Below are 26,198 nucleotides of genomic sequence, written 5' to 3' on the forward strand. Positions count from 1 at the left end.
TGTCCTGGTTCATATGGACAGCAAGCCATATTCAGAAGAAAAAAATAAGAAAAATTATGAAAAAGTATTTATGTAGACTGTGTTGAAAACAATACAAGACAAAGATCACAAACAACCAGCTGATGATCTGAAGAGAATGGACCAGAAAACTTTATAAGAAATATTGCATATATTCATTATAATGTGGTTTTTTACACATCATTATAAACAACTTCTTTTACCACATGAGTACAACTAATTTTAAGAAAAATCCATATAAATAAAATAATATTTACAAAAAAAAAAAAATTTGCTCAGTTTTACTCTTCTCCCTTCTATTCACTGTACCTTCTGAGGTACTGGTAGCACGCAAAACATTGGGACTATCCAAGGCAGGCAATTCTGAAGGCAAAGGCAATTCCCCTGTTCCCTCGATCAGGTATACAAAGTCTCCAATCTGAAACACAAGGACACACGCTTCAGAAATCAACTCATGCAGAACAGATGGCAAAGTGTAACAACTAATAGCAAAGATATCCTAGTAATATCTAAGATCTGACCTGTGCAATGATTTACATATTCAGGAGAACTTGTTTCTTTAAACTAGGCCTAAATATAAGAAAATTATTATTTCAAGCCATGCTGTGATAAATAGTATCTTTAATTGATAATATTAAATCTGAAAAGTCAAGAAATTTCAAAAAGTGAGATCCTTTCAAACTCCTCATATAGTTTAACTAAGTAAGGGCACCCTAACCCATAAATACAGCAAAACAACCCATATAATCTGCACATTCAGTCTCTCTTCATTTCTATAACCCATATTCTGTAAAACTCTGCCCTAAAAGCATGTATTCTTTTATTCTTCATTCCAGATATGAAGGAAATAATCTATTTGTATAATTTAGTACATCTGCCAATCAACAAGTTTTCCTTATAATACTGCTCAACAATATAGGAAAACCCTGGTTTTTCCTTTGCCTTCATTTGCAGTTTCATCAGATACTTATGTTAAGGCTCGAAACGCTGCAGTTATATTTGTGACCCAGCAGAAGGAAAGCTATTCAATTTTGATGGTATTTTCTCCCCTTCCTTGATTCAAGAGCTCACACAAATCTTCCTTGAGAAGGATTAAAGAAACCTCCAGCAAAATTCGATTCTCCCACACAAACAGCCACTCCAGGGAACCAATTTAAACAGGAATTATTCCTGTTTGATACAGTGATTTGGCTCCATAAGGGCCCTTAACAAGCTCACAGCACACACAACTAATTTTATGAAGGTGCTGGTTGCTGGGATGCCATTCTGCCATCAGCTTTTCCAGTCCTTGCTGACATCAAATGCTTTTAGGAAGGAACAAACTTCCCCAATTTCCTCTTTGCTTTGAAGACTTCTAGGGTTTTGATCTCCACAGAATGCAAATCCTGTTTTCTTTCCACTGAGCTTCTTCCCTTATGCTTTGGAACAGAATGGGCATTTCACTGAACTTTGAGAGTTTAGCTTGTATGTCCATGGTTTTAATGTTTTATATTTCCATTTTTCATCAGCTGTCAAGAGGACAGCATCAACATTGTGTAGGGCTTGCTGTTAATGAAAATAGTTAATAAAAGAGCTGTTGAATTATTAAACCAATCCCATTGCTATCTGATGTTCCAAAAGAACACAGGGCACATGCAAACCAGTAAGTAAGAGCAACAGGTAGCAAAGTGTTCTTTTAATAAACTATTCACTTTTATACTAGACACTTAGCTGTAAAAGTCTGGACTTTAAGAGTGTCCAAAAGACTGGACACTCTTAAAGTATGATTTAAGACATTATTATCATTAAAAATTCCACATTGTTCACATTCAAATTACCTCCCAGAAACAAAGATATATTTTTAAAAAGCAACACAGTTATGCTTAATAATATATAATATCTTCTATGAAAGGATCTATGCTAAAAATCTGAAATATGTCCATTTTCAATTTTTCTTAAAGAAAACAATGAAATACTGAAACAAATCATTGAGAAATATGCTAAATGGCTTGTGCTGTCATTTCAAACTTTAGAAAAGCTAACATAAAGATCATTTCAAAAATAAGGAACATTCTTGAGGCCAGAAGCCTTGAATCAGCAATCCTCTTGCTGTTATTAGAGATATACAGATATACAGCTGCTGCATTGATGGATAGGATTCCCAATTTATATTCAGGTCCTGTGATTTAAATATCAGTACCTTCTTCACTGATTGTAATGAAGGAGAATACCTACTCTGGTTACTGTTTTGATCTATTTGTCAAAAAGGGTAGCAAAGGAAGGTAGGAAAAATCACAGAAATGCTAAATTGAATAATTTATTAGATTCTATATGCTGAATTCCTCACTGTGTAAAGTCATTTTAGCATTATACAGCATGGTGGCTGCACATCTTTGTCAGTTAGATAATGGTATGGCTGAAAAACTGCAGCCATATACAAAATATTTAAGAAAGTCAAATTCCTCCTGTGCCATTACTATACCTAAAATCATGTTAGCTATCTTGCAGTTTCATCTTTCCCAGGGAGATTTAATACAATTCCTCAAAAATTATGCAATTAAGTAGATGGAGCTAATTTTTCTTACCTGAGGTTCTGCATATCAAAAGTTTTGCATTTTGAGGAGCCTTTAAATGCATCACACCTACTCAGCTAAGCTGGAAGGACCAGGTGTTCCAGAAAAAGTTACCATACAGGACCGAACAGCAGCTTTTCTGAGGGATTAATGGTTCCTGCTGTGAAAAGGTCAACTAAACCTCTGTTAAGAAGAGTGACCAGTAGCTAGGTGTCTAAATTTATTTCTACATCACCACTGGAGGCAACACTGGGCCTGTCAGAAATGTACTTTTCCCTTTCCACCTGAACTATCAACGTCCTACAGCTCTGAACACATTTCTTAGATTAACACTCTTTCCTTAAAATGTCTAAATTTCCTTTCTATTCACTATATTATTAGCTTTCAAGCTCTACTCCTTGTGTAGCATGAGCCTACTCTTATCAGTCAGGGTGTGTACTTCTACTTTTAATAAAGATAAAACAAACAGGTAAATTGTCAATAGCAGAGATTTATAGGGCATAAAGTCATAACAGGTAAAAGGAGATTCCTCTCACACAGCAGTAGGCCAGGTTCTTCCTTGTCTAAAGACTGCATCTATATATTTCATTGAATTAAACCTAAATGGACCTAAAATTCCTTTATGAATGTGCTGCTGTTGATGTGCCTTTCTTCCCTAATAATTTCTCTCCTGAGCACTGGATTGATTTTCCACTGAACCATCCACAAAGACTGGTAACCTCTGACAAAGGGGCATTATTACATGCTCTTGGTGGGTGATTCCCTGCTGTCAACAAGGTGTGAAGTCATTATTTCAATGTATATTCAACAGAAAATCTCCCTTCTATCTCTGCTAATTTTCAAGAAAATTAAGAGAACTGTACAATCTTTAAGGTATCCAGTCATATGGATTTTTTTTTTAATAGTCAGTATTTTCAAATACTGGACAGTCAGAAAGACAGATTTGGGCATCAGTGTATTAGTTTTATTTTCCTTATAAACAAGATAAAAAAATTAAGCTGGCCAGGTGGCATAGCCAAAGTCATGTTTAAGCAATAAAAAATCCCATTAAACACACAAATAGCAGACATTAGGAGAAGTTCCACGTTCTGTAAAAGAGAAAAATATGGAAGCTGAGAATGTGCAGGAGAAAGTAATTTAGTTTTAGGTTCATTGTTACAAATCGTCAAAACGTGGCAGAGAGAAAGGCAGAGGCATGTAGTTGCACAGGGGGGAAGCTGAAACGCAGAGGCAGTGTCATGAAGGGTAAGAAGCAGAATGCAAACCTTGAGATCAGCCATACATAAAAGAAGATTATAGAAACAACAAGGTTTTGGAAAAAATTGAGAGCCAAAGACAAAACACAGCAGACAGGTTAAAGAGGTGAAAAGATAGACTAAAGACACAGAAATGAGATTGTAACCACTGAGATAAAGGATTACAGCAACATCAAAAAATTGGATTGCAAGGTTTTACATTCTGAAATTCGATCAAAATCAGATCTTGGTAATCTGATTGAATATCATTTAAGTTTATATGGCAAAACCCAGGCTACATGAGTCAAGAGACACTGAAAGATTGTGGAGCCAGTATTCATGTACAGTCTTTTCTGAATTGAACTCTGATTGAGAGAAAAATTTAAAAAGAGACAGCAAGGTAAATTATTATTCTACTTTGACAGCATACCATAAATACAATGATGAGTACATGGAGAAGTACAGAACAGTAAAGTCTTTATCCATTCCCTGCCTATGCATTATTCTTGCGCCCACGTCAGGACAAATTATTTAAATTGCTTTTCTTTTCTGAAGCTCAGATGCCTAGAAAAGCCACCAAAATAACATTCCTTGCACTATTACTTTTTTATTATTTATTGATTTTAAAGTGAAAAGTTGCTTGCAGCATTTCATATAATTATAATTATGTGTAAAAGGACAGTAAACAGTTGCCCTTGATCAGGACCCCCAAGTCCCTTTTCACAGCACTGCTGTCATTCATACATAATCGGAAAAAATCCCGATTCTTACCTGACATGATAAACACAGAACATACACTTAATTCTTACCTTTTCATTACCCAGAATGACAGTGCAGTAACGCTTTTCCTGAAGAAAGGGAAGGAAGTGAATAACTAAGGCTGCAGAACCTTTCCCTTTCAAGAACAGGCTTTCCATTGGACTGAAGAACTCATTCAGGAGGCCAGACTGATCAACTGTGCAAATAAATTTAAATGGATGTTTAGATACGACAGCACAGGTTGTAAAATAAACATGTAGTTGCATGAGTTTATAGAAAAAGATACTGTGTACAGCCTCCTGTAGCAATCAGTGTTTAAGGCACATCTGTCATAAGTAACCAGTATTTACAGTTCCAGTTGTGTAGATGTGCTGCAATATTGCCAGCTGTTAAATTTAAATATATTTTGCTAATTACCTGTGTTCTTATACTGTGCACTGAAACAAAACTGGGGAAAATAGACAGTTCTCACCATTAAAAATCCTTAAGGAGGTACAACCTCTAAGAAAAGGTCTACTCACATCAGAAGGAAAAGTGTAATTTGTTGCTATTTAAACAAAGAATCTCATTCTCAGAGCAGCAACTATGTCTGAAATCCTATACAATAGGGAAAACCTAAAGTATTGGCAACAGAGACTTTCTTGCACTGCTTTCACAGAAGCATTATGCTGAGAAATATTCTTAGCATTGAATCTGGCAGAGTCTGACTTTTTCACTGTATGTTTTTTATCTGCTAAGCACATTTTGACACTGCAGAACCAGACCTTCAAGCTTTGCTGGTTGACTTTCTATGCAGGACAGCAGGCTTAAGAATATACGTGAAAGTGAAAATACCAGAAATGAGTGAGACCACACAAGAAAACTATGCCAAACTCTGGCCAAATAGATAAAACAGGGATGGGACACCCACAACTTCTCTGAATAACCTGAGGGCCTCACCACCCTCCCAGCAAAGAACTTTTTCCTGTTATCTAACCTAAACCTGCTTTCCTTCAGTTTAAAGACATCAGCTCTTCTTCTATCCCTACACATCCTTGTAAAAAGTCCCTCTCTAGCTCTCTTGTAACTCCTCTAGCTACTGGAAGGCCATAATAAGATCACTCTGGAATCTACTCTTCTCCAGGCTGAATTTTTGACTGTGATGCACAATTTCAGGCAAACATTTTATGAAAACTGCAAAAAACAGTTAGTAAGTATCCATAAATATTTATTGAACATATTTAGATATCAAAATCCTGCTTCTGTAGATAATCTAATTTCTACTGTAGTAAGGCATGAGGTATTGCATAGGTACTTACAGGAAGTCTCTTTGTTTGAATCTTCAGGCTGTGCACCATCTTTTGAATTTAATATGTTATTTTCAGAACTAAAAGGAAAAAAAATCGAAGCAATATTCTAAAGCTAGACATTTCTACTACCAATAGATAGCTTAGTTCCCTTTTTTATGAATAAATACTGGAAAAGGAAATGTTTCAACACAAAAAACCCCCACCTAAATAGATGTTTTGGAACAATTTTCCAACCAATAATGTTAAAAATCACCTTATCCACTTCAGGTGGCTACAGGAATGAGCTGTATTAACTAACATTGCAGTTAAACATTCAAAAGAAATCTAATGTAATCAAGGCTTTGTCTAAGAAAGGAGAAGGGGATGAATCTTAACCTAATCACCTGAACTCCATTCATTACAATATTGCTTTTCAAGTGTATTTGAAAAGAAAAGATATACTCAGAAAAAAACAGCATTGAACAAAATCCCATTTGACCTCCCCCGGAGCAAACTGCTCCTTGACCATCATATTTTCTTAATGTGACCTTATGTAATTTTCTATTCTTCCTCACAATTAATTCCTACCATTGTTGACAGGTGTTAAGATTGTGCAGTTACATTTATGGAAAGAAAGTTTTGTTTAATTTACAACAAGCACAGAGCTCAAAGATGGTGAAAATACTGCAAGGTATCTGAAAAAATATTGGAAGTTTCAGCTCAAGACTCAGATTTAAAATTATCCACTCAGAAATGTCATTCCCCCCAGCAGTAAAATTTGATGAACCAGCATACTGCAAACAATTACTACATACAGTGTTTCATGTTGGGGCTTCTTAAAATAAATAGTTAATCTTGCTGGGCTAAGAAAATATCACAACCTTAAATAAATGGACCTGCAAAATTCTTAGAATGTGTTACCCTGGAGATTTGTTTTAATACCTATACTTAAAGACCATTTTTCAGAAATGAAAATGATCTCTGAGTATATGCATACAGCATACTATTTATACTGCACTTTACAAATAGGTATCTCACATTAAAAAAAATCAAATTTTATATAAAACACCATTTCTCTCAATCTTTATCTTTGAATGAGAATGCCAAGTCATGATTGCAAAAACAGACACTTCAGCAGAAGACTAAGTGTAAAAGAAACAAATAGCTCAAGAGCTGTTTGAAAAAATAGTAAGAATAATACAACACAATACATTACATTTTTCCATTGGAGAGAATTATACATTGAATAAGTCCTTTTCTCAGATTTGAACAACTGAGAAACTCATTAGACTGATTTAACACGGCATTGAACTTCTCTCAATATCATTTTTTCTCTTACTTCAATAAATACTTCAGTGCACAAAGCACTTGCAGGTAAGTGATGGGAAAAGAAAACAAATCTGTGTTGTGGAAGACATGAACATTGTGTCTCATTCTCCATAACAAAAAGAAATATCATCTTGTTCAATAATAAAACTGAAAGGAATAAAGTTCAGAAGGTATAAGAAGCTTGGTTATGTTCAAAGTCTGGTTCAATACATCCTCTTTGAATACACAGAGAAATAAGGAAAAGGATTAGGCAGAAGAGCTTAAAGCTGCCATAAAATAAGTTTACACAGACTGTTCACTGCACCTGGATCAGGCAAATCCCTGGGATCAACAGAGAATGCGGAATGAATGGCTCAAAAGCAGACCTGTGGAGGAGGACTTGGGAACATTATTAAATGAAAGACTTCAGATGAGCTGGCAATGTCCACTGGCAGCCCAGAGAGCCAAACGCGTCCTGGGCTGCCTCCAAGGCACCGTGGGCAGCAGGGCAAGGAGGGGACTCTGCCCCCTGCTCTGCCCTGCACTGCTCTGCCCAGCTCTGACCCCACCTGCTGAGCTGCACCAGCTCTGGGATCCCAGCATAAGAATGACAGAAGCTGCTAGAGAAGGGCCACAGATGTGGTCAGAGTGCTGGAGCACCTCTCCTGTAAAGATATTCTGGAGATAAGGCTCCAGGAAGATTTTACTGTGGTCTTTCAATATTTAAGGCTAGGGCAGAGGGAGCTGGGGATGGAGGGGAGAGGAGAGCAGCTTGTAAGAAAGAGAGAGAGACCAAGCAACTTCTCCGACTGGCCCTCATTTGGTTTGGGGTTTTTTGCTAACAAAGCAAGATAATTTTTCTGTTCATTAAATAAACAAGAAGTTCAAGATTACGTTACAGATGAGGATGGGCCAATGAGGGCACTTTTCAGTCGCCTGGCGGAGGTGTGAATACTTTCAATTCATTCTTGCTGTGGTGAATTCTAAATAGTTCAAATGAAAATTACAGCCAGATAGGAAGGGACCTTAAAGATGATCCAATTTCAACCCACTTCCATACCCTTGCACCAGTAAAAGTCTGGTATCTGCTGCCTGAGTTGTCAGACACTGATTCCAACATAACACCACAAAGCCACTGGGCTTGCCACGTTATCAGGTGTGCCAAAACTCTGGATCAAAAGGAAAATCATCTCTGTAGCCAACACAGAGAGTGTGCATACATCATCATGGCATGAGTTATCCATATGTTATGGTGTGCCTTTACTCTTCATTCCAGGCTGAAAACAAGCCAATAATTCTGTTTTCCATTCAACAAATTCTCAGGAAAAAAAAATTACTTTCCCATATGTATTTGGAACAGAATTTACGAGATGATCTTTTCTGTCCCTTATAGCTCCAAATTCTATATATTACTGAGGGGGGAAAAACATGCCAGATGCCATAAGGAAATCTTAAATTCACAGAGCGGCATCTTAATCAGTGAACTTCAGGATGTTTAGCAAGCAAACACCTTATTAGAGAGAAGGGATACAACAAACTGCTTAGAAATGCATTGAAAATACTGAAACATTTGAGCACAAAATTCCTATCTAAGATACCCACCAGTTTCCACACTCTGTGGAACAGTTTGTGATCTCAGAACAAAGAGTAGGATAGAAACTAAAACAGGAGCTGTCCAAAATAGGTACTAAGGCTTAGAGTAGATGGATTTGTTTTGTATCAAATATTACCCAGAATTGTAATGACACCTGATAACATATTAGTAAGCTGTATTTTTGAAACAACAGATAATAATGCTATATCTCATATTATACAGAGACACCATTTTGTGATCCTGATTTTTTCTTTATTATTTCAGTAAGTAAATACAGGTATTCTGCATAACATAAGCTCTTTCCTTGGCACATGAAGCAGCTTAGAACGAAAAGTGTAAGAATAAAATTGTTTAGAATTCCTGACATTATCTCCAGTTAAAAAAAAAAAAAGGTAATTAATTTAAGAGTAAGAAGCTATGCACAATGCAGAGCTTCATTTGAAATTCATTCATTAATTTTTCCTTTTTTTTAGTTAAGAATACATTTTTTAAATATAAAAATATTTATCAACATTCACAGCTTGTTTTGCAAATCAATCTGTGCAATCATGATCCATCCTTATGGACACTGTACTGCATATGATAATCTGCTTAGTCATGGTCTTAGAATAGGACTATTAATGAAACATTGGTATATCTTTACCACTTTCTAGTTTTACAGTAGGAAATCTGTGAAGGAAAAGTTAGCTATTAAATCTAACCTTGAACTTTAACTGTCATTTGATACTTTTTTTTCTAATGGACATCATTTAAAAATACCAACACACTTGAAAGGTATGTGTAGTGTTACATTACACAGAATTTCTGGGCCATGCGGTATGCTTCTCTCCACCTGGTTTTCCTTCTCCCACTGGGAGCAGACCATGCTGGCACACAGACGTAGACCAAAGATAATAATTGAAGTGTCAAGGGCTTGGAAGAGCACAGAGAAGTAGATAACCTGAAAAAGTCTTTTCCCAGTACACTTACAAGAAAAACTATCTCAACTGGCTTAAAAAAAAAAAAAAAAAAAGTACTGTGCTTCTCACAAACACATCCAGTTCTACATGAATAAATAAAGTCTTGCCTGCAACCACGTCCACTGAAGGACATGGGTTACTGTTAGAGTTTTGGGCTTAGACAGTGCTATGTCCCAGCAAGGACTTAGTTCCTCAGGCTCTGGCTCCAGACTAGGATCATTCCAGTCACACTGTGATGAACCCACACCACAATGATCAAAGGGCTGCTCTCCTCTCCAGCCTGAATGACACCATTTTGAGTGCCTGTGACACTGCCAGAGGGGAAAGCTGGGAGGTAAAAGGGTCACCTACCAGGCAAAGCATCTTACAGTGAGGTTTCAAGTGGATCTGACATATCTAGAGGCTCAGGATGAGGATGCAGAAGGAGCTCTGAGCGCAGTTGGTTGTGCTGGGATGTTTAAGTTGCCATTTGCACACCTTGGTCCTGACATCGATCTCACAGACACAATTATCCAAAGGGCAAACACTCACTTCACAGCAGTTTAATGCTTACAGAGCACTGAGAGAAACTGGCCCTCAACTTGTACACGGCATTTGCCGGATTTACCAAAGAATAAAAGTGATTGAGGGCAAAATCTTCTAACTGATCAGCTATGAAATACGCACACACTACTTTTTAAACACAAGTTCCAGAAGTTTGTTCCATTCAAGAAAAAGATCTTCTGAAAAGGGACATTTAAGTCATTTAAGTGGCTTCTGGTATCACAGATGACAGAAACATCTAAACATAAAGTAAATTAGTACAGAAGGTGTTTCAAGATTTTGAATATTTACATGAGCTTTAAAAATTACATTTCACAAAACTGGGGGAAATATTTTAAATTATTAAATAATTGTTGAACTAGAGAATATTTTTTTAATCTGTTTGCAATTTTTTTTGCAGTATTGTCCTGGCTTCAGCTGAGTAGAATTAATTCTTTTTTCTTGGTAGCTGGCACAGTGCTCTGTTTTAGAATAGGATGAGAATAATGTTGATAATACTTTATTTTAAAAATGTTGATAACATTTTTATTTCAGATGCTGCTGAGCAGTGCTTACTCAAAGTCAAGTCTTTCCAGCTTCCTATGCTCTGCCAGGAGCAGATTCCCAAGAATCCCAGAGTGGCTGAACTGGAGTGGCCAAAGGGAATCACAGAACATCAGGCTCAGCATTAAACCCAGGCAGGGCTGGCCAGAGAGGCCCTCACTACTCAGGGACTGGTTGGGCATTTCCTGTGATATTTCCATGTCCCACACTGTAATTCTTTACAAAAGGTAGCACATAGCTATGCACAAAAGGTAATATTAACAGAAATGTATGGTCCAATATATTACAGCTAGCAATTGTTATCTGCAACTTACCTAAACTTTTGCTCTTGCTTTACTTGCCTGGCTTGATGCACTTTCTCTCCGTTCATTAAATAGTGTGTGGATTCCAGTAAAATTACCCTGGAGTATGACAAGCACACATAATGACTGCATTTTTAACTTGTAGAATGAAGATGAAACTCAATTTATTCTAACTTTTAAATGTAGGCTCAGTAAAGAAGCTCATTATCTTCAATTAAAGATACTTTAAAAGTACTTGTGGTTTAACCCTTGTTTTTCTGTAAAAGATCTCCCTTGGTATCAAACTAGCATTTCCTAGTGTTATTTGCAAGTAAATAATATGCCCCCTGATTAAACACTAGATTGTTCAAAGCAATTACATAAAACTAAATTACTTCATCGCTTCATTGATAATTTCCAAATCATAGGACTGATTCAGCCTCACTGACCACCCCAAAGACTGCAAAATAAAATACAGAAGCTAATTGAACTTAAATGATTCCTACACACAAGGCTTGGAGCAGTGGAAACAGTCCTCTTACAGGATTGTTACTGTTGTTGTTGTTATTAATATTATTTGTATATACCCATCCTCGTCTGTGGGGGAAAGAGAAATTTAATTTGCAGCTTCTGCAACATGTATATTCATGTTGCATAAAAAACAAGTTGAAAATCTTGTGAAAGATGGTTTTTCAAAATAAATAAATGAGATGAACCAATGCTCAGCTCTAAAGACTAAAGACAAAATATGGAGTCAGATCACATAAATAGATTTTAAAGAGGTACAACAATCTATTTCCTTTGTAATAAGGAAAGCAATATTTATAACTCTGCAGTTGCCGCAGCTATGATGAATACAAATTAAAAATTAGACTAACTGATAATGATGAAAGCCCCAAGGCAAAAGCATTTTTTCCCTTTTGCATGCTTAATAACTTAAACAGCCGGATAAAGCAGATTGGGGAAAAATAACCAACTATTAATTAACATGGCTTGTTTTTCTTTGTAATTCTGCTGGACCTCAGCCAAACACAAAAATACAAGCAAGGTTCATGAACTCTGTTTGATTAAAGCTCCAGCTTTACTTCTTACACTGAGGCGGATTTCAATTAAGGCTTATTTATCTTCTTTATTCATTATGATAGCTTCCACTTAATAGTGCTTGTAACAATTTTGGGAATGTAAATCCCTATCATTTAACCTCCAGGTTTTACATTTTTAAGAAGAAGAAGAAAATCATGGAAAAGAGTGGATAAAACAGCGTGATTGTTAAAGATCTGTCTTTATATCACTATCTACCTGAATATGCCATCAGTTTTGAAGGGATTAGTAACATTTAGGTTAAATTTCTTCATCTCATAACATGGGGATCTGCATTTTAACATACCCTAAAAGAGAACAAATAACACAAGACCAATATGCAAGTTATCATCGTTTTCTCCACTTTATCTTTACATGTCCTCTATTTTTTCTCTTGCCCCAAGCTTCCTTTCTAACAGAGTCAGAGGGGCTAAAAAAAAAAAAGAGGATCACATAAACACCATCTAAATTCAGAACTTTATCCAGATGTGCTCGATGAATGTGGATGACAAACACAGGCCTCCTTGCCCTGACTGGGACATATCTGACAATTACAGAGCCTCTGTGGTTAAAAATCACAAATAAATACAGCAACATCTAACAAAAGCTTGTGGTCCATCTACATGTGACACCTGGAATCACTAGGCTGAAGTACACCAACATCCCCATAACAGAATTTCCAATAACGTTCAGATGCTGAAAGGGCTCCAGATTTATTTTCAGAGCAATCAGTGCAAATTTTTACAAATTACTGAGGATCCAAATGTGATTTATGCTCTTAGGAATCTTACTTACGCCTCTAGAGTTTTTGCTGCATGTACATAGTCTAATATTGTAAATCTGAAAATTCATAGGTCAAAGGCAAATGCTGATGGTAACTCACATTTTCATTCTTATCTCAGTTCCCTTTTGCCTGATATAATGTACAGAATAACAATTTTTTTTGTGACAATATTAATCATACACACATAAACTTACATGAGGTTCTATATTCTTAACTTCAGATTTCAGAGAGAATGTCATTGTGGCACCATCTATTCCATCAACTTTATTTGAGACCAGTAACAATACTGCTTCAGCAGGACGCAGGAAACGAATTGTGAATTCCACAGTTATAAAGCCTTGTCTCCTATGAAAAAAAAGTGCAAAACCAGGGCTCAGAAATTACTCAGAAATATAATTTCAGGAGCACATTTCAGAGTCTTTGTAAGGGAGAAGTCTTAGAAGATAATGCAATTTGTTTCCTCTGAAATACCTTGTTGTAGTATAGTCTTCTGCTTAAGAGTACCTTAAAACATTTTAATAAAAGAACTATATAGATAAAGAACAATACTGCTTATTGCTTTTTACATCAGCACATAGCTTAATTTTTCTTCACACACACACACACACTAGCACAGGAAGTTCTCTTTCATTAGAGTATCACCCTATGTTAACAACTGATCCAATTTATGCTCCTCTATCTGAATAGGTTTTTTCTGAGTTAAGCAGTCAGACAGCCTGTTATACATTTTGTGGGGCAGATCTAGATAGTCTTAATCAAATTATCATTGAAGAGTGAGAAAAAAATTAGTTAAAAACCCTTCAGAATAATCAGTAAAGCTGAGTAATGAAAAGGGAGAAAAAACAAAGTTCTCTTGTACAAGCAACAGCTTCTCTCTAATGGGAAAACTGGAGAAGACCACACAGAACGGGAGTTTAGACTAGATACAAAATCAGACTCTATCTGCATCAGGCCTCCAGTGAAGCAAGAACAATCAGAAAACTTTAGTGCCTGAACCTCTCACTTTGGAGCTCTCAAAATGTCTCTCTGATTTTGATATTAGTCTTAAGAAGGCAGGAAGTCTCCAATTGTCAATGCTGAATATTGATGATGAAATCCTGGAAGTTCTGCAAATCTGGGTCTTACAGCTTTCAAGTTTCTACTGCAGAGTCCCCAGACGGTTCCATTTATGACACTGAAGAGTTGCTGAGTCCCTCAGAGTCTGAGGCTCCTAGGTCACCTCACTATTCAAAATGTTCTGAAACAACATGCTGTGATGCAGGCACCCAGAGGAATAAAATGCCTGAGACATACACTTCCAAAGCCACTTTAAGAATCAAGTTTTAAAAAGTCTGCTCTGGTCACAAATAAGGACAGACAACAGCAGTGTACAGCATTTTCTACCTGATCTTTGCCCTCTGACTCATGCAACACCTGAGATTTTGGATCTGAACTGTTGTTTTCTCTGGCAAAACCACAAAGTTGTTTAGTTTTTATCTGTATTAATCCATGTTGTGATCAATGTAAAGTGAGGGAAAATTCATTTTATGGAATTGTTCTGTAATCCTGGGGGTTTATGCTGTTCCCATTGTGAACTGCAAGTCTACACAGCACAGCGCAGTGCCCTGCAGAGTGGGAATCTCAGATCAAGAATTAATGATGCCATATGCAACATATGACACTCAGCTACACTGAGAATGTTATTCACATTACTATAATTTCCAAATCCACCTACAGCATAATGACTTAACATAAAGAACCTGCAAGATTCGCATATATCTCGCCAATTCTTGGAGTTTTTAAACACTTGCAACAGGATACTAAGAAACTATTATTTCAAAGAACCTATTTTTCATTTAATGATCATGACATTATGATAAACTCTGCAGAGGTTACTGTGCATGATTGGCATTTCCACAGGTTTTATTTCTATGCAATTTTTCAAATATTTGTTTCTAAATATAATGCCAAGCAGCTCAACAACAAGGTTATGCACATTTTCTTCTGTCTTGATTTTGCTTTGTGGTTTGTTTTGGGTGTTTTTTAAAGGTGAAGTGAAAAACAGCCATGGTATTGACCTTTCACAAAAACACATGGTATTTTCAAGGATTACATTTATATGATAAGTCTTATTTGAAGTAATTGCAAAGAAAATGGAATCAAATTAGCCTCACAGCTTGCTGAAAACACAGCATTATTTGTTTTTCCCTTTGCATATATTTATAATAGGCATGTAATTTAATACTGATATATTGATGGCCCTTAAAGAGCACTGTATTTATGTTGAGTCTTCTTGTATTTGACCATCTGTATTTGAATTTTTTTCTCTTTTATTGTTTATTTTCATACAAATTTTGACTTTTTTTTTTCATTTTTACAATCTCTATTCCATTTTATCTGTAAATAAAATATCTTGATATTTTAAGGTATTTTAGGATATCTTGCAGATAAACTTAAAAATTGCTGACAGTCAGAGTCATCACTACATCCTTCTTGCCTTGACTAGTTAAACAGAGATTAATGAAATCCAGTATTGATTTATAAAGCTGCATAGCACAGAAAGAGCAAAATGTACTTAGTGACCAAAAACAATGAGATGGTGATATACCATAAGTATTTCTGCTACCAGAAATTGTCACCTAATGCTTTCCCAAAATTAAACCTCTCTCAAATCCTCAGATGTCTCTTACACATGTAAGATGTAGAAATAACTACATCACATCCATCTTGGTTGGGAGGAAGGATGGGGGCAAAAAGATGCAGTGTAATAATACTCAAACCTGTGTCATGGTCTCTTTAATTCCCAGTCATGCTTAAATTAAGAGCCAAAATCTGCGATTTCAGAAGAAAAGAAATCTACCTGCTCATGCTCTTACAATGCATGGATTTATAAAATCTGAGTCAAGTTTTGATACACAGGAAAAAATACACATTGGAGACAGAAGACTCCTGTAATGATCTGATGGCTTATACCTTGCTCTTTAAGCTCCATTGAGCTCAGCTGCAAGAGTCCCACTGAAATATTACTCCAGATTTGTTCCAGGTTAAGAAGAAAACCTGACCCCTATACAGACTACTTTTACCTTGTTTGTATTTGTACACATTTCTAGAGTTCCATCTCTTAAATTAATAAGTTTCTATTTCTGTAAGGCTACAAACAATAATATCAACAAGTCATTACTTACGTGGCGGGAATAGAAACAGTGTTTCCTTTAGGTAAAGAGAACTGAGCAGCATCTCTTCCCGCAAGAATAGCGCTGTACGCCAAAGTGCTATTGCTCGGGTTTCTCAGGCGCAGCTACCACAACAAAAACAACAAGATCAGCCAATTTTTACTCAGTTTTCAGGCAATAAAAGGTGTGTTCTGCAGGTAAGTTCCAAAATACAAACTAAGGATATCATAAAATAAGGAAGTACTTCAAATAACTGGATAGATAATTTTCCTCCCAAAGGAGTGTGGATTTCCCACAGACTATCCAACCTTAATTTTTGAAAGTAGTGTACACTGCAGTCCTATGCCTGTGAATCTCTTATTTGTCTCTTTGATCTCAGATTTGTCAAATCTGTAGATTTTTTTCATGTACTTTCAAGAACAGAAGTGAAATCCCAAGACTGAAGAGAATAAAAACATACTTTCACCTTCTATATTTACTAGCCAAGTGACACAAAACCTATCAATTCTTTGTTGCAGATTACCCGTAATATAAACACACATATACACGCAGTGTTCTAACCTTTCATTATTATGAATCTAAATTCAACGGTATCAATACCTGCTTCACAATAGTTGCATGGAGAGCACCTGTAAATTCGATAGTGTTCTTGGGTAAGTAGTGAGGGAGAGTGTCATACAGGTGGACACACAAAATAAGCATCATAATGGGGTTTGGATCACAGATATCAGAGGCCTAATATTGAAAACAAACAAACAAAAAAAAAAAACCAAACAGATGGTCAGTTAAAATTTTGTCTGTATAGCCTAAAGATAGGAAGAAAAAAATAAATTTTAAGTTAATTCTTATTATACAATATTTTAAATCCAACCTGTAATAACTGGATTATTCTCATGGCTAATATGAATATGAATCTTGTCACTACACAAAAAAAAATCCTAATAAATGAAAACCACTGACATTCTCCAGTGATAAAACTAGGGTAAAAATTAAGCTCAACTTTTTTCCCCAAAGATTCAGCAGAAACAAATGTTAATTTTATTAAATGCAGCATAACAGAAAAAGCAAGAAAACTTTACTGTCTGGAAATAAATACATCTTCACTATCTTAAAAAATTTTTTAAATCTTTTAGTTTATGTAAAATACCATCCCAAATACTCCTACATACACTTTTGCAATGACTTATGAAGGCAATTTCACCTTCCAAATAACGGCAATATAGTTGTTTCTATTGCAGATACATTTGTACTTATGTAAATTGTATTATAAGAGGTAGCAAGTATTCCTGAAGGTTAAATATTTGATATACGGAAATGAATTTTGTGTGGCAGCTGGAAAACACGTCCATCTTTAGTTCTCAGAATTTCTGGTAAGTCACTGAGGAGAGTAATAAAATTATTAGCCAGAGAATATGAAAAAGGGAGAAAAACAGCATTTACATTTCTGGACTGTCTTTAGTGTTGCAAGAGAGATGTATAGACATATTTATCATCTTAACTATCTGAATTAATTTTTATTTTCAAGTTAAAGTTTATTTAAAGTTTTCAAGGTTAAGTTGTCTTGTCCTGTGCCCAGCCAAGCAGCTCATCCTACTCCCAACAGTTCTCACACAAACCTCAAACCTTCCTCCTCAAACCTTCCAAGAGAGTGAGTACATGACTTGGCACTGATCTGAAGTCTCCCTGAAACCGTCCATGGCTTCCTAGATAATGTTTGTCCTTGTAATTCTTAAGATTAATTTCATATACTCTTCATGCACTGATGTAATCGTACGTCTCATCTTGTATGTCTATTTAATTCCTTCACCACTGGTTGAAAACTCAAACTTTAGGATGCATTCACCATGCAAAAGTAAAAAAGTCTCTTCTGTGCCCAAAGCTTTAAATCTGACGTCTGAAAAGTATTCAGATCTTTCCATTCATTTATCTCAGCAAAGGCTATTGTATGTTAACCATTATTCCCTTATGGCTTTGGTTTTACACCCCTATTTTTCATCCTTCCTGCATTTTCATTTAAGATAGAAAAGATGCCAGAGTAGATTATCTATTGAAGACTTTCTTCTGCCACCAACTCCTTTCTACCCATTTGCTCTTAGATCAGAACTTATTCCCTCAGAAAATACAATTCTGTCCTGTGATGAATTCTTAAACCCCATTTGTGCCACTTATCTACTAGTCTAAGAACTAAATTTAAAAAAATAATATATGTCTTAACAAGATTCATCAGAAAATTCACAGTCAGTAAATATTATTTGCTTTAAAAAATGTGTTAACAAACAATAGCAATAATTATAAAGTAATAGCAATAAATAATAAAGTCTGGAACAAATTTCCTTTACTGGCTCTTCCTAATCACTGCACCTTCTATCCTAATCTCTTTGTCGCATACATTCCCATGTTGCTGCCATCCACCATCTTATCTTGTTACACTTTATTTAGGCTTTCATCTGAATCTTCTTCAAGTCAAAGCATTTTAAAATTTAAAAATATCAAACCCAAATTAAAAACACATAGAAAGCCACCACTAATACTCTAGGGTTGAATTGGAAGTCACGATTAGAAAGCAGAAACCATTTCCTGCCCAAGGTACTCCATCTTAAATTTACACCTTAATCCTTAAAAGGATTTTAAACTCCTTGAACTCCATTTAAAGTGTCATTTTAACCAGAAGCTGAAGACTTGTAGAGAGTTGAACTTCTTTACTATTACAGATTCTTAGATTTTTAGATTGAAAATGCCAGCTGTTCCAAACCTAACATGTCTCAGCTTGTGCTGTAATTAATGCAAATGTCCTCAGAGCTCAACAGCAGTGACTGCCTGAGTCAGGAACTTTGCCAATGCTATAAGAACATTTTAGCCTGCTAAATTTCACACAAGACTATCAGAAAATTCCCAAATTAAGAAAGTTGAGCAAAAGGATTTATACATTTTGCTACTTTTATTACTGCAGAACAAGATAGTTCAGAATTTTCTACAATAGCCTTAGAAAAATATATATGAATTTCAATAAATCTATGTGAAATGTACCCTTTGAACTAAAATACAGACCTTAAAGATCACAGACCTGTTCCTTTTTCTGGTTCTGATTATGTACCTTTGTTTAAATTGTTAGTCTGTAGAGAAGTTGATTGTCCCATTTATTGTAGACAATTTAGTCTTAAAACAGGTTATCTTGGGTTGCAATATGTAACCAGAAATGTTTATTCTATTCCATCTGTTGAAACCAGTTGAGGAGATGTTTTCTTTATCTCTTGTATAACCCATTCCTCACAGCTCGAGGGGAGATGGGGTGGGTGCCTTCTGCTAATGGGCCAGCTGTTAAAACCAAGTGGAACAATGTTCCTGATCTCTTCCACAACATGTCCACTCTCCGGGGGTATCTTCCGTTAACGGGCCATTAAGGCTCACCAGATGATTGATACAATTACATCATCCCATTGGGAGATACTCCACCCAGTGAGGGGAGCCAAACCATTCCTACCTAGATAAATCTGAGACCCAGGAAGACCAGGAACTCTGGTTCTCTACTGGACTCCCAAAGGAAGACCAAACCCATCCCACAATTACTGGACCTTTTCTACAGAACCACAGAATCTCTACTCCAACAGAACCACAACTGCCACTCCAGGAGAGCTTGCTTTCGACTGCTTCCAACACTCTGACCAACAGGGTGTTAGGTTGAATTTCTGACTCTGTTAGGGTTTCTAGAATTTTGGGGGTTTTTTGTTTGCTTGAGTTTTTTTGTACTACTACATTTGTATTCTTAATATTGCTAGTAAAGAACTGCTATTCCTATTCCCAAATCTTTGCCTGAAAGCCCTTAATTGCAAAATTATAATAATTTGGAGGGAGGGGGTTTACATTCTCCATTCCAAGGGAAACTCCAGCTTTCCCTGGATGATACCTGTCATCCCTAACAAAGACACAGGTACATTAAGGAGAATATCCTAGAATTCTGCTTCCACATCTAATGTGTTCAACAGCCTTTTCACATGTGGCATCAAGCCTCTGCCTTCATGTGCTGAATTGCCTGCTTTTCTTAATAAAAGCTAAGGCAGGATATGCCTTTGTTTTGAAGGTTATACTCAGGTTACTTTTTTGCTTCCTGTCAGTCACAAGGATGGGAAGCTGTAGGTTTTCTTTGTTTAGCCTATCACAGCAAAGTCATTTCTAACAGAATAATCTGTATGAGGAAGCAACAGCAAGACAGCAGCTGGTACAAATGGAAATAGCAGGGTTAATTTTTCCCTGTAATCATAACACAACCAAATTAAAAGGGGAAAAAAAAAGTTGTAATTGAGCTTGGTTTTATACTACTTTGTTCATACAAATAAGCGCTACCTCTGATTCCTAATGTCATTAATTCTTTTGGAAACTTTACTCATACACTTCAAAATACTGTATCTATTCTACTGCATCTTCTGCTCTTCCAGCCAGCCCAATATGCTCCCAGAGATATAAATAACTCATAAATGGACAGTTAAAGAAATGCAGACAAGAAGCAGGAGAAAACTGGGTTTGGGGACAACAAAAAGAACAAACTATATCTAACCTATGTAAGGTCACCACATACAGAAACCTTGGAGCCATAGGTCAATAAAAAACACAGAGATGTAAAGCATGTTTACTTCATGTATAACAGAGATACCAAGCAGATCCTTCATGGAAGAAATTATCATCAGTTATCAACTTTGTATTCCTCCCAGAAAAAGGACATCAGAAGCTGATGGTTTCGAGTGAGTGCTGCTCTCACCAACATCCAAAGCTTCTGACTTCTGTGTGCATCAAATCTGGGACAGAACCCTCATAGGCCCTCATGGTTAGATGCATGTCACTGTCACTAGAAATCCATATAATTTTTTCACCACTTCTTTTCATGGTTAAATGCATGATGTTTGTTCTTAAAGATATTTTTCTAAATTGCTTTCCAACAGTAATAATGAACTCCATTGGAGTTTTTAGCTGTGTGATATAGGATGCTAAAATCTGAACTGAATTAATTGACGTTTAGCTACGCGTGCACGCGCAAAGCAAGGAATTATGGAAATTACTTCTAATTAAGTCTATTCATATGAAGTAGTATTTTGGTTTCTATCATATAGTAACACATCCTGAAACAAAACTGTTTCACTATAATCTCACCTTAAATGGATCTGCAACACTACTATACAAAAAATAGTAAAAAAAGTTAATATATATAAGAGCTGCTAATACAAAATCACCTACCTTTATGTCCATATTCAGACTGATAGAATGCAAAGCCTTCACAAGTATCAAAGAGTTGTGCAGAAGCTGTTCATGAGTTCTTGGATTAGTATACATCTTTATGAAGTGAGTGGGAATCTAGACAAGACAGAGAAATCAAACTCAACCTTCCACTAGGCAAAACCACCAATTTTGTATTTTTGCTCATTTAGCAAAAAAATCTAAATTTTGAACTGATATTCCCCGTTAAGAACAAATGCAGCAAAAAGAAAAATTAGCACTGAAATAACCTCCCATAACTTGCTAAATGTTGGGGTGGGGTTTTTTTTCCTTATTAAAGATCTCATAGGCCAAGAGTTGCTGTCAAGGAAAGTTCCCTGAGCAGCCACCTGAGCTGGGACTGAAGTGAGACCTTGCAGTGGGAGGCTGCAGGGAGTGATGAATGCCCTGCTTTACTCCCCACACACTTCATACTCTCAAACAAGATTTCCTTACTGTCTCGACCCCAGGTTTCCCACAGCAGAGTCTCAGCCATCTGCATCCTTAAAATAATTTAATATTAGTGAAATCACAGAGCTGGAGCTGGTGCCTCTGAGGAAGGACGCCTGCAAAGGAAAGCCTGGAATTTTACACACCCCCAGTCTGAGTGTGTGAAAATCTGGGGTCTTCCTGCTGGACCCTTGGCTCCTGCCATGTCTCTCTGGTCACCTGGCTGTGCCTCAGATCCCCAGAAGCTTAGTTATTCAAAGGGTCAGTGCCAGGTTCTCCTTCCTCAGGCTCCCAGCACCCAGAGCTCCACCTGTAGATCACACCACAGCCACTCCCGAGCTGCCTGCACTCAGTGCACTCCTCAGCATTGCAAAGGAAAAGGAAAAGAAGACCTGAACAAACACACAGACATTCATAAACTGCATGAAACTTGCACAATATTACAAAAACCTTCTTACCAAATATGGACAGTAAGCTGCTATCTGTGCTGCCAAAACCAGACCATCTAGAAGATCTTGGTCAAAATTCACTATCCATCTCATGGGTGGTATTCCACCTGATCAAAAAACAAAGCAAGATTCATGAGACTCTCTTCTCCCCAGGATGCTTATTTTGCTCTAGCTAGATATCATTATTATTTGAAATCACTGAGTAGAGGAAATAATATAAGAAGGAAACATCCATTCAAATATAGAATTTCATTGGCATATTTCTATTTCAGAGCTGCTGCTGAAAACTTGAAAAACCTCACCTAGAATACTGTTAACTATTATTCACTCTGCTGCAGTATGTAAGAGTATTCAAGACAGCACAATGGAAAATAAATAATCTAAACTTAAATTCATAGATTAGGAGCCTAAATGTATAAACTTTTTATTACTATAGGCCTAATATTTCTAGAGCTACTGAAACTCATGAAAATATGCAGAAATCCTTTAAAGTTGAAATATTTAAGACACAAAAAGGAAAGGTTACTGATTTTCTTTAAGGTCATATTAAATTATTTGGCATAAATACAATATAAATGAGAGCTCACAGCTCAATTGTTACAGCACAAATCACCGCTTCTACAACTCTTTTAAACCCCAATACCTCAAAAGGTTAGATAATTTTTTTATATTTCTAATGTTTTTATTTTAAAAAAATTATTATTAAGACATTAGATGTAGTTTACTTATATTTTTTTCAAAGCATCCAAATCTTAAAATATTTAACACAACTTTTATATAACTTTACTGTTCTCAGGTGCAAGCTCCCAAATTTAGGAAACGTTTTGGATTTCAGCCAATGGTAAGGTTTTCAGATAGACTGGGATCAAGCTTTCTCATATGCGACAAATGATACAAGTTTCATTTCACTATTACACTTAAAAAAATTAGTTCAACCCACAACAAACCCCTGTACCAGATCCTAAGCAAAATCTATCTGCCATTATGCAGCAAAAGAGCAGACATTTACAGACTGCAGTTGAGTCAACATCAAAAAACTTAAATGTCTATCACTTCACATCAACTTGCAGATGCTTCAGCATATTCACACAGCTTTAGTAAGAAAAAACAGGAGCAGATGCTGCTCAAATTTAAAAACAAAGGTCTGTAAATCCATCTGAGCTTAACCCTGTGACATCGGTAATAATTTTAGTTTGCCACTGCTTCAGTGTGATGTTTAGGCTTGGCCTCAAATACCTTATTTTTTCCTATTCATGCTCTGAATCAATTTCGATAATATAATTCTAAATATTCATTAAATACATTTTCATTAAATATATTTTAAAAAAACGAACAACAGTACTAAAAGAGTATTTGCATGAGTATTTCATTTTAAGTTTTCAAAATTAAAACTTGTATTCATCTCACTGTGTCAAAATTCTTTTTTCTTTATTGTTTAAATGAAAGCACTTATTCAAGCAAAAAACTCAACTCTCAAGTCTCAAAAACTCCATATTGGAAGGTACCAAAGATGGAGTCTGACTGGATATACAACTTCTTTCTTTTACTTAGGACAGGAATAGATTATAGTAATACAGGCCTCAACATCTGAATTTTAACAGTATTAATTTTAACTCCATTCAGACATCCATTTTACCAATATCTACAGTAAGAGACATAGGTTTCATCCCATCTTCTTGGTAACCTACTTGCAGTTATTAAGAAAATATTAATATAGTCACTGCAAAAACAAATACTTTAAAAATAGAAAAATACATTTTTGAAAGCATACTTTCTTCCTAAAAAGTCAGTCTTTCTAACTTAAATTCATCATTCTATTGATCATAGTTGGGACCCATAAAAATCAATAAACTGTCTTCTTTTTTTATTAATAGAGTTCAGACTCAGTCTCAGCACATAATATCAGTATTTTTAATAAATCACCATTTCCAAATTTTTATTTTTTAACTTTTTAAGATTAACTATTTCTGCTTTATTAAGTCCAATACTGAATTATTCTTCTGGTTAGTAATCTAGATTGATTTGCTGAGCATGGCTATGGAAGCTCATTAAACCATGTACTTTGATCACAAAAAGTAACTTTCACTTTTTATCCCACTTTACATTTTACTCTAAATATACAATTTGCTACTTTTAGTCTACTGCTGAGAACATTGCTTGAGCACACTTAAGCAGTAGCAGCTGTGCCTGTATCACAGAAGGGTTTGGGCTGGAAGGGACATTAAAGATCACAAAGCTCCAAACCCTTGCCATAGCCAAGGACACCACACACAGCACTTCTGTACTTTGTTGTGTTCTCACTAATCCTTGCTTTCATGCTGGTAGAATTATCTGTGTGCCAACAAAGAGGCTGGGGAACAAAGCTGGCTTAAAAAGAAAGAGCGAAAAATTAATTTATGGTTTAATCTGGATCGCTCAATCCAGTTTTGCCACGCAGCCACATAAATGTGCCAGTGGAAATGAAACATGGTAGGAGTATTTTTTAAAAAACCATTTATTGAACTATAGCTTTATACTTGTGTAAATAAGAACATTTACACAAAATGGAAAAAAAAAAAAAGGAAATAAACCCCCACATTAATGGGAATATTTTCCCATCTTAGCTAATTAAATACTTCTATAAGCATTTTTGTTGTTTTTCAGTTAATCCTTCTACTATCAATCAACCTACTTAACTCAAAGACTTGTGAATAAATTAGTCAGAAAACATAATGTATTTTTCCTAATTACATCAAATCTAGCAGAACATCTGCCAGCTAACCACTCAACAGTAATTAAGTTTTTAAATAGAATTAGTCAATTTTAGTAGAAATAAACAACAGAAATCATAATTATTACTCAGGATACCTCTAAACAAGTAAATATATTGAATTTAATTTATACTGGCATTTCTTGTAAAAAAAAATCAAGTGGAGCTTTAATATAAAGATTTTCATCCAATGTAATCATAAAAACCTGGCCAAAAATAGTTTCAAACATGACTGGTAACAGGTAGCAAACAACGCTGTGACTGGGGGCAGGGGGAGAGAAAATTGTCCACGTTTTCACCTCTGAATTGAGACAGATTCCTGCTACTTCCTAGCTGCATCCCAAAAGGGCTGGCTGCAAATTTTGATAACACCAGGACTAAAATGGCACATTCTAAATCTCCCATTAATGAAGAGGAGTGAGACAGAAGCCTCAATTAGGGAGATAATGAATTGTGCTCTGCATATAGACTAATGAGATTGAGGAAATTGGGGACTTGGAGTTACAAAAAGAAGAAGAGGCAAAAAATAATAATTTCCAAAAAAAAATCTGTGGTCTTGATGAGACAACGAGACTGGAAAGAAGGTGAAAAAATTCATAATTGGAGGAAAGATTTTGGAAGTGGGAGAAGATTCTGAAGAGACAAATGGCACTGGATGTCCAGGGACTTTGGATAGATATGAGACTGGTGTCCATGAGCAGCAGCACAGCAGGAATTGACAAGAATTTTCCCTGATGTTCCAGTGACCTCCCTGGCACAAAGGGAATGTGAACACAGAGCTGTGGAAGCAACTGGATGTGTGAAATTATCAAACAGGGCAAGAGCTGGTTCTACAATAAACCCAGGATCCTGACCCACCACAGGATGTTTTGTACTCTGTCTCACACATGGCAAGAGGTGAAAATACTTGGTAAAAGAAAATAACTAAGCAAGATTAGCTTGGAGAGGATGTGCACTTACGAGCACACTTCAACATTTGTTATGGTTATGGAAGCCTAAAAATGCACTGCAAAAGGCCTGTGCAACGGTCTGAAATGAGAGTAGTTCTGTTTCACTTGCTGATTCCACTCAGCACTAAAGGAAGTAGCACGCATAGTCAATTCAGGGATTTTTGGACCAACTTAACCCTTGAATGCAGTTCCCTTGGGGTGTTTTTTTTTCACATGTAATGGTATCAGGTTGCATGCATGTAGTAACCATACCTAGCAGCATTGTCTCCATCTCTCTTGT

The 26,198-nt window shown here is 36.0% G+C and overlaps 1 protein-coding gene across 1 annotated transcript in view; it reads right to left on the minus strand.

The window, feature by feature from the left end:
- Positions 1 to 26,198, minus strand: part of CFAP47 (cilia and flagella associated protein 47) — a 261,413-nt gene that overhangs the window by 162,189 nt on the left and 73,026 nt on the right. Inside the window, exons 34-43 of the mRNA XM_066314030.1 lie at positions 22,229 to 22,326; positions 21,303 to 21,419; positions 16,677 to 16,811; positions 16,089 to 16,201; positions 13,119 to 13,269; positions 12,360 to 12,448; positions 11,094 to 11,180; positions 5,863 to 5,930; positions 4,615 to 4,760; positions 328 to 436 (exon numbers count right to left, since the gene is read on the minus strand). Coding sequence (XP_066170127.1) covers positions 328 to 436; positions 4,615 to 4,760; positions 5,863 to 5,930; positions 11,094 to 11,180; positions 12,360 to 12,448; positions 13,119 to 13,269; positions 16,089 to 16,201; positions 16,677 to 16,811; positions 21,303 to 21,419; positions 22,229 to 22,326 — 1,113 coding nt within the window. The remainder of the gene's footprint in view (positions 1 to 327; positions 437 to 4,614; positions 4,761 to 5,862; positions 5,931 to 11,093; positions 11,181 to 12,359; positions 12,449 to 13,118; positions 13,270 to 16,088; positions 16,202 to 16,676; positions 16,812 to 21,302; positions 21,420 to 22,228; positions 22,327 to 26,198) is intronic.

The sequence above is a fragment of the Sylvia atricapilla genome, chromosome 2 (genome assembly GCF_009819655.1).
Source record: "Sylvia atricapilla isolate bSylAtr1 chromosome 2, bSylAtr1.pri, whole genome shotgun sequence".
NCBI lineage: Eukaryota > Metazoa > Chordata > Aves > Passeriformes > Sylviidae > Sylvia > Sylvia atricapilla.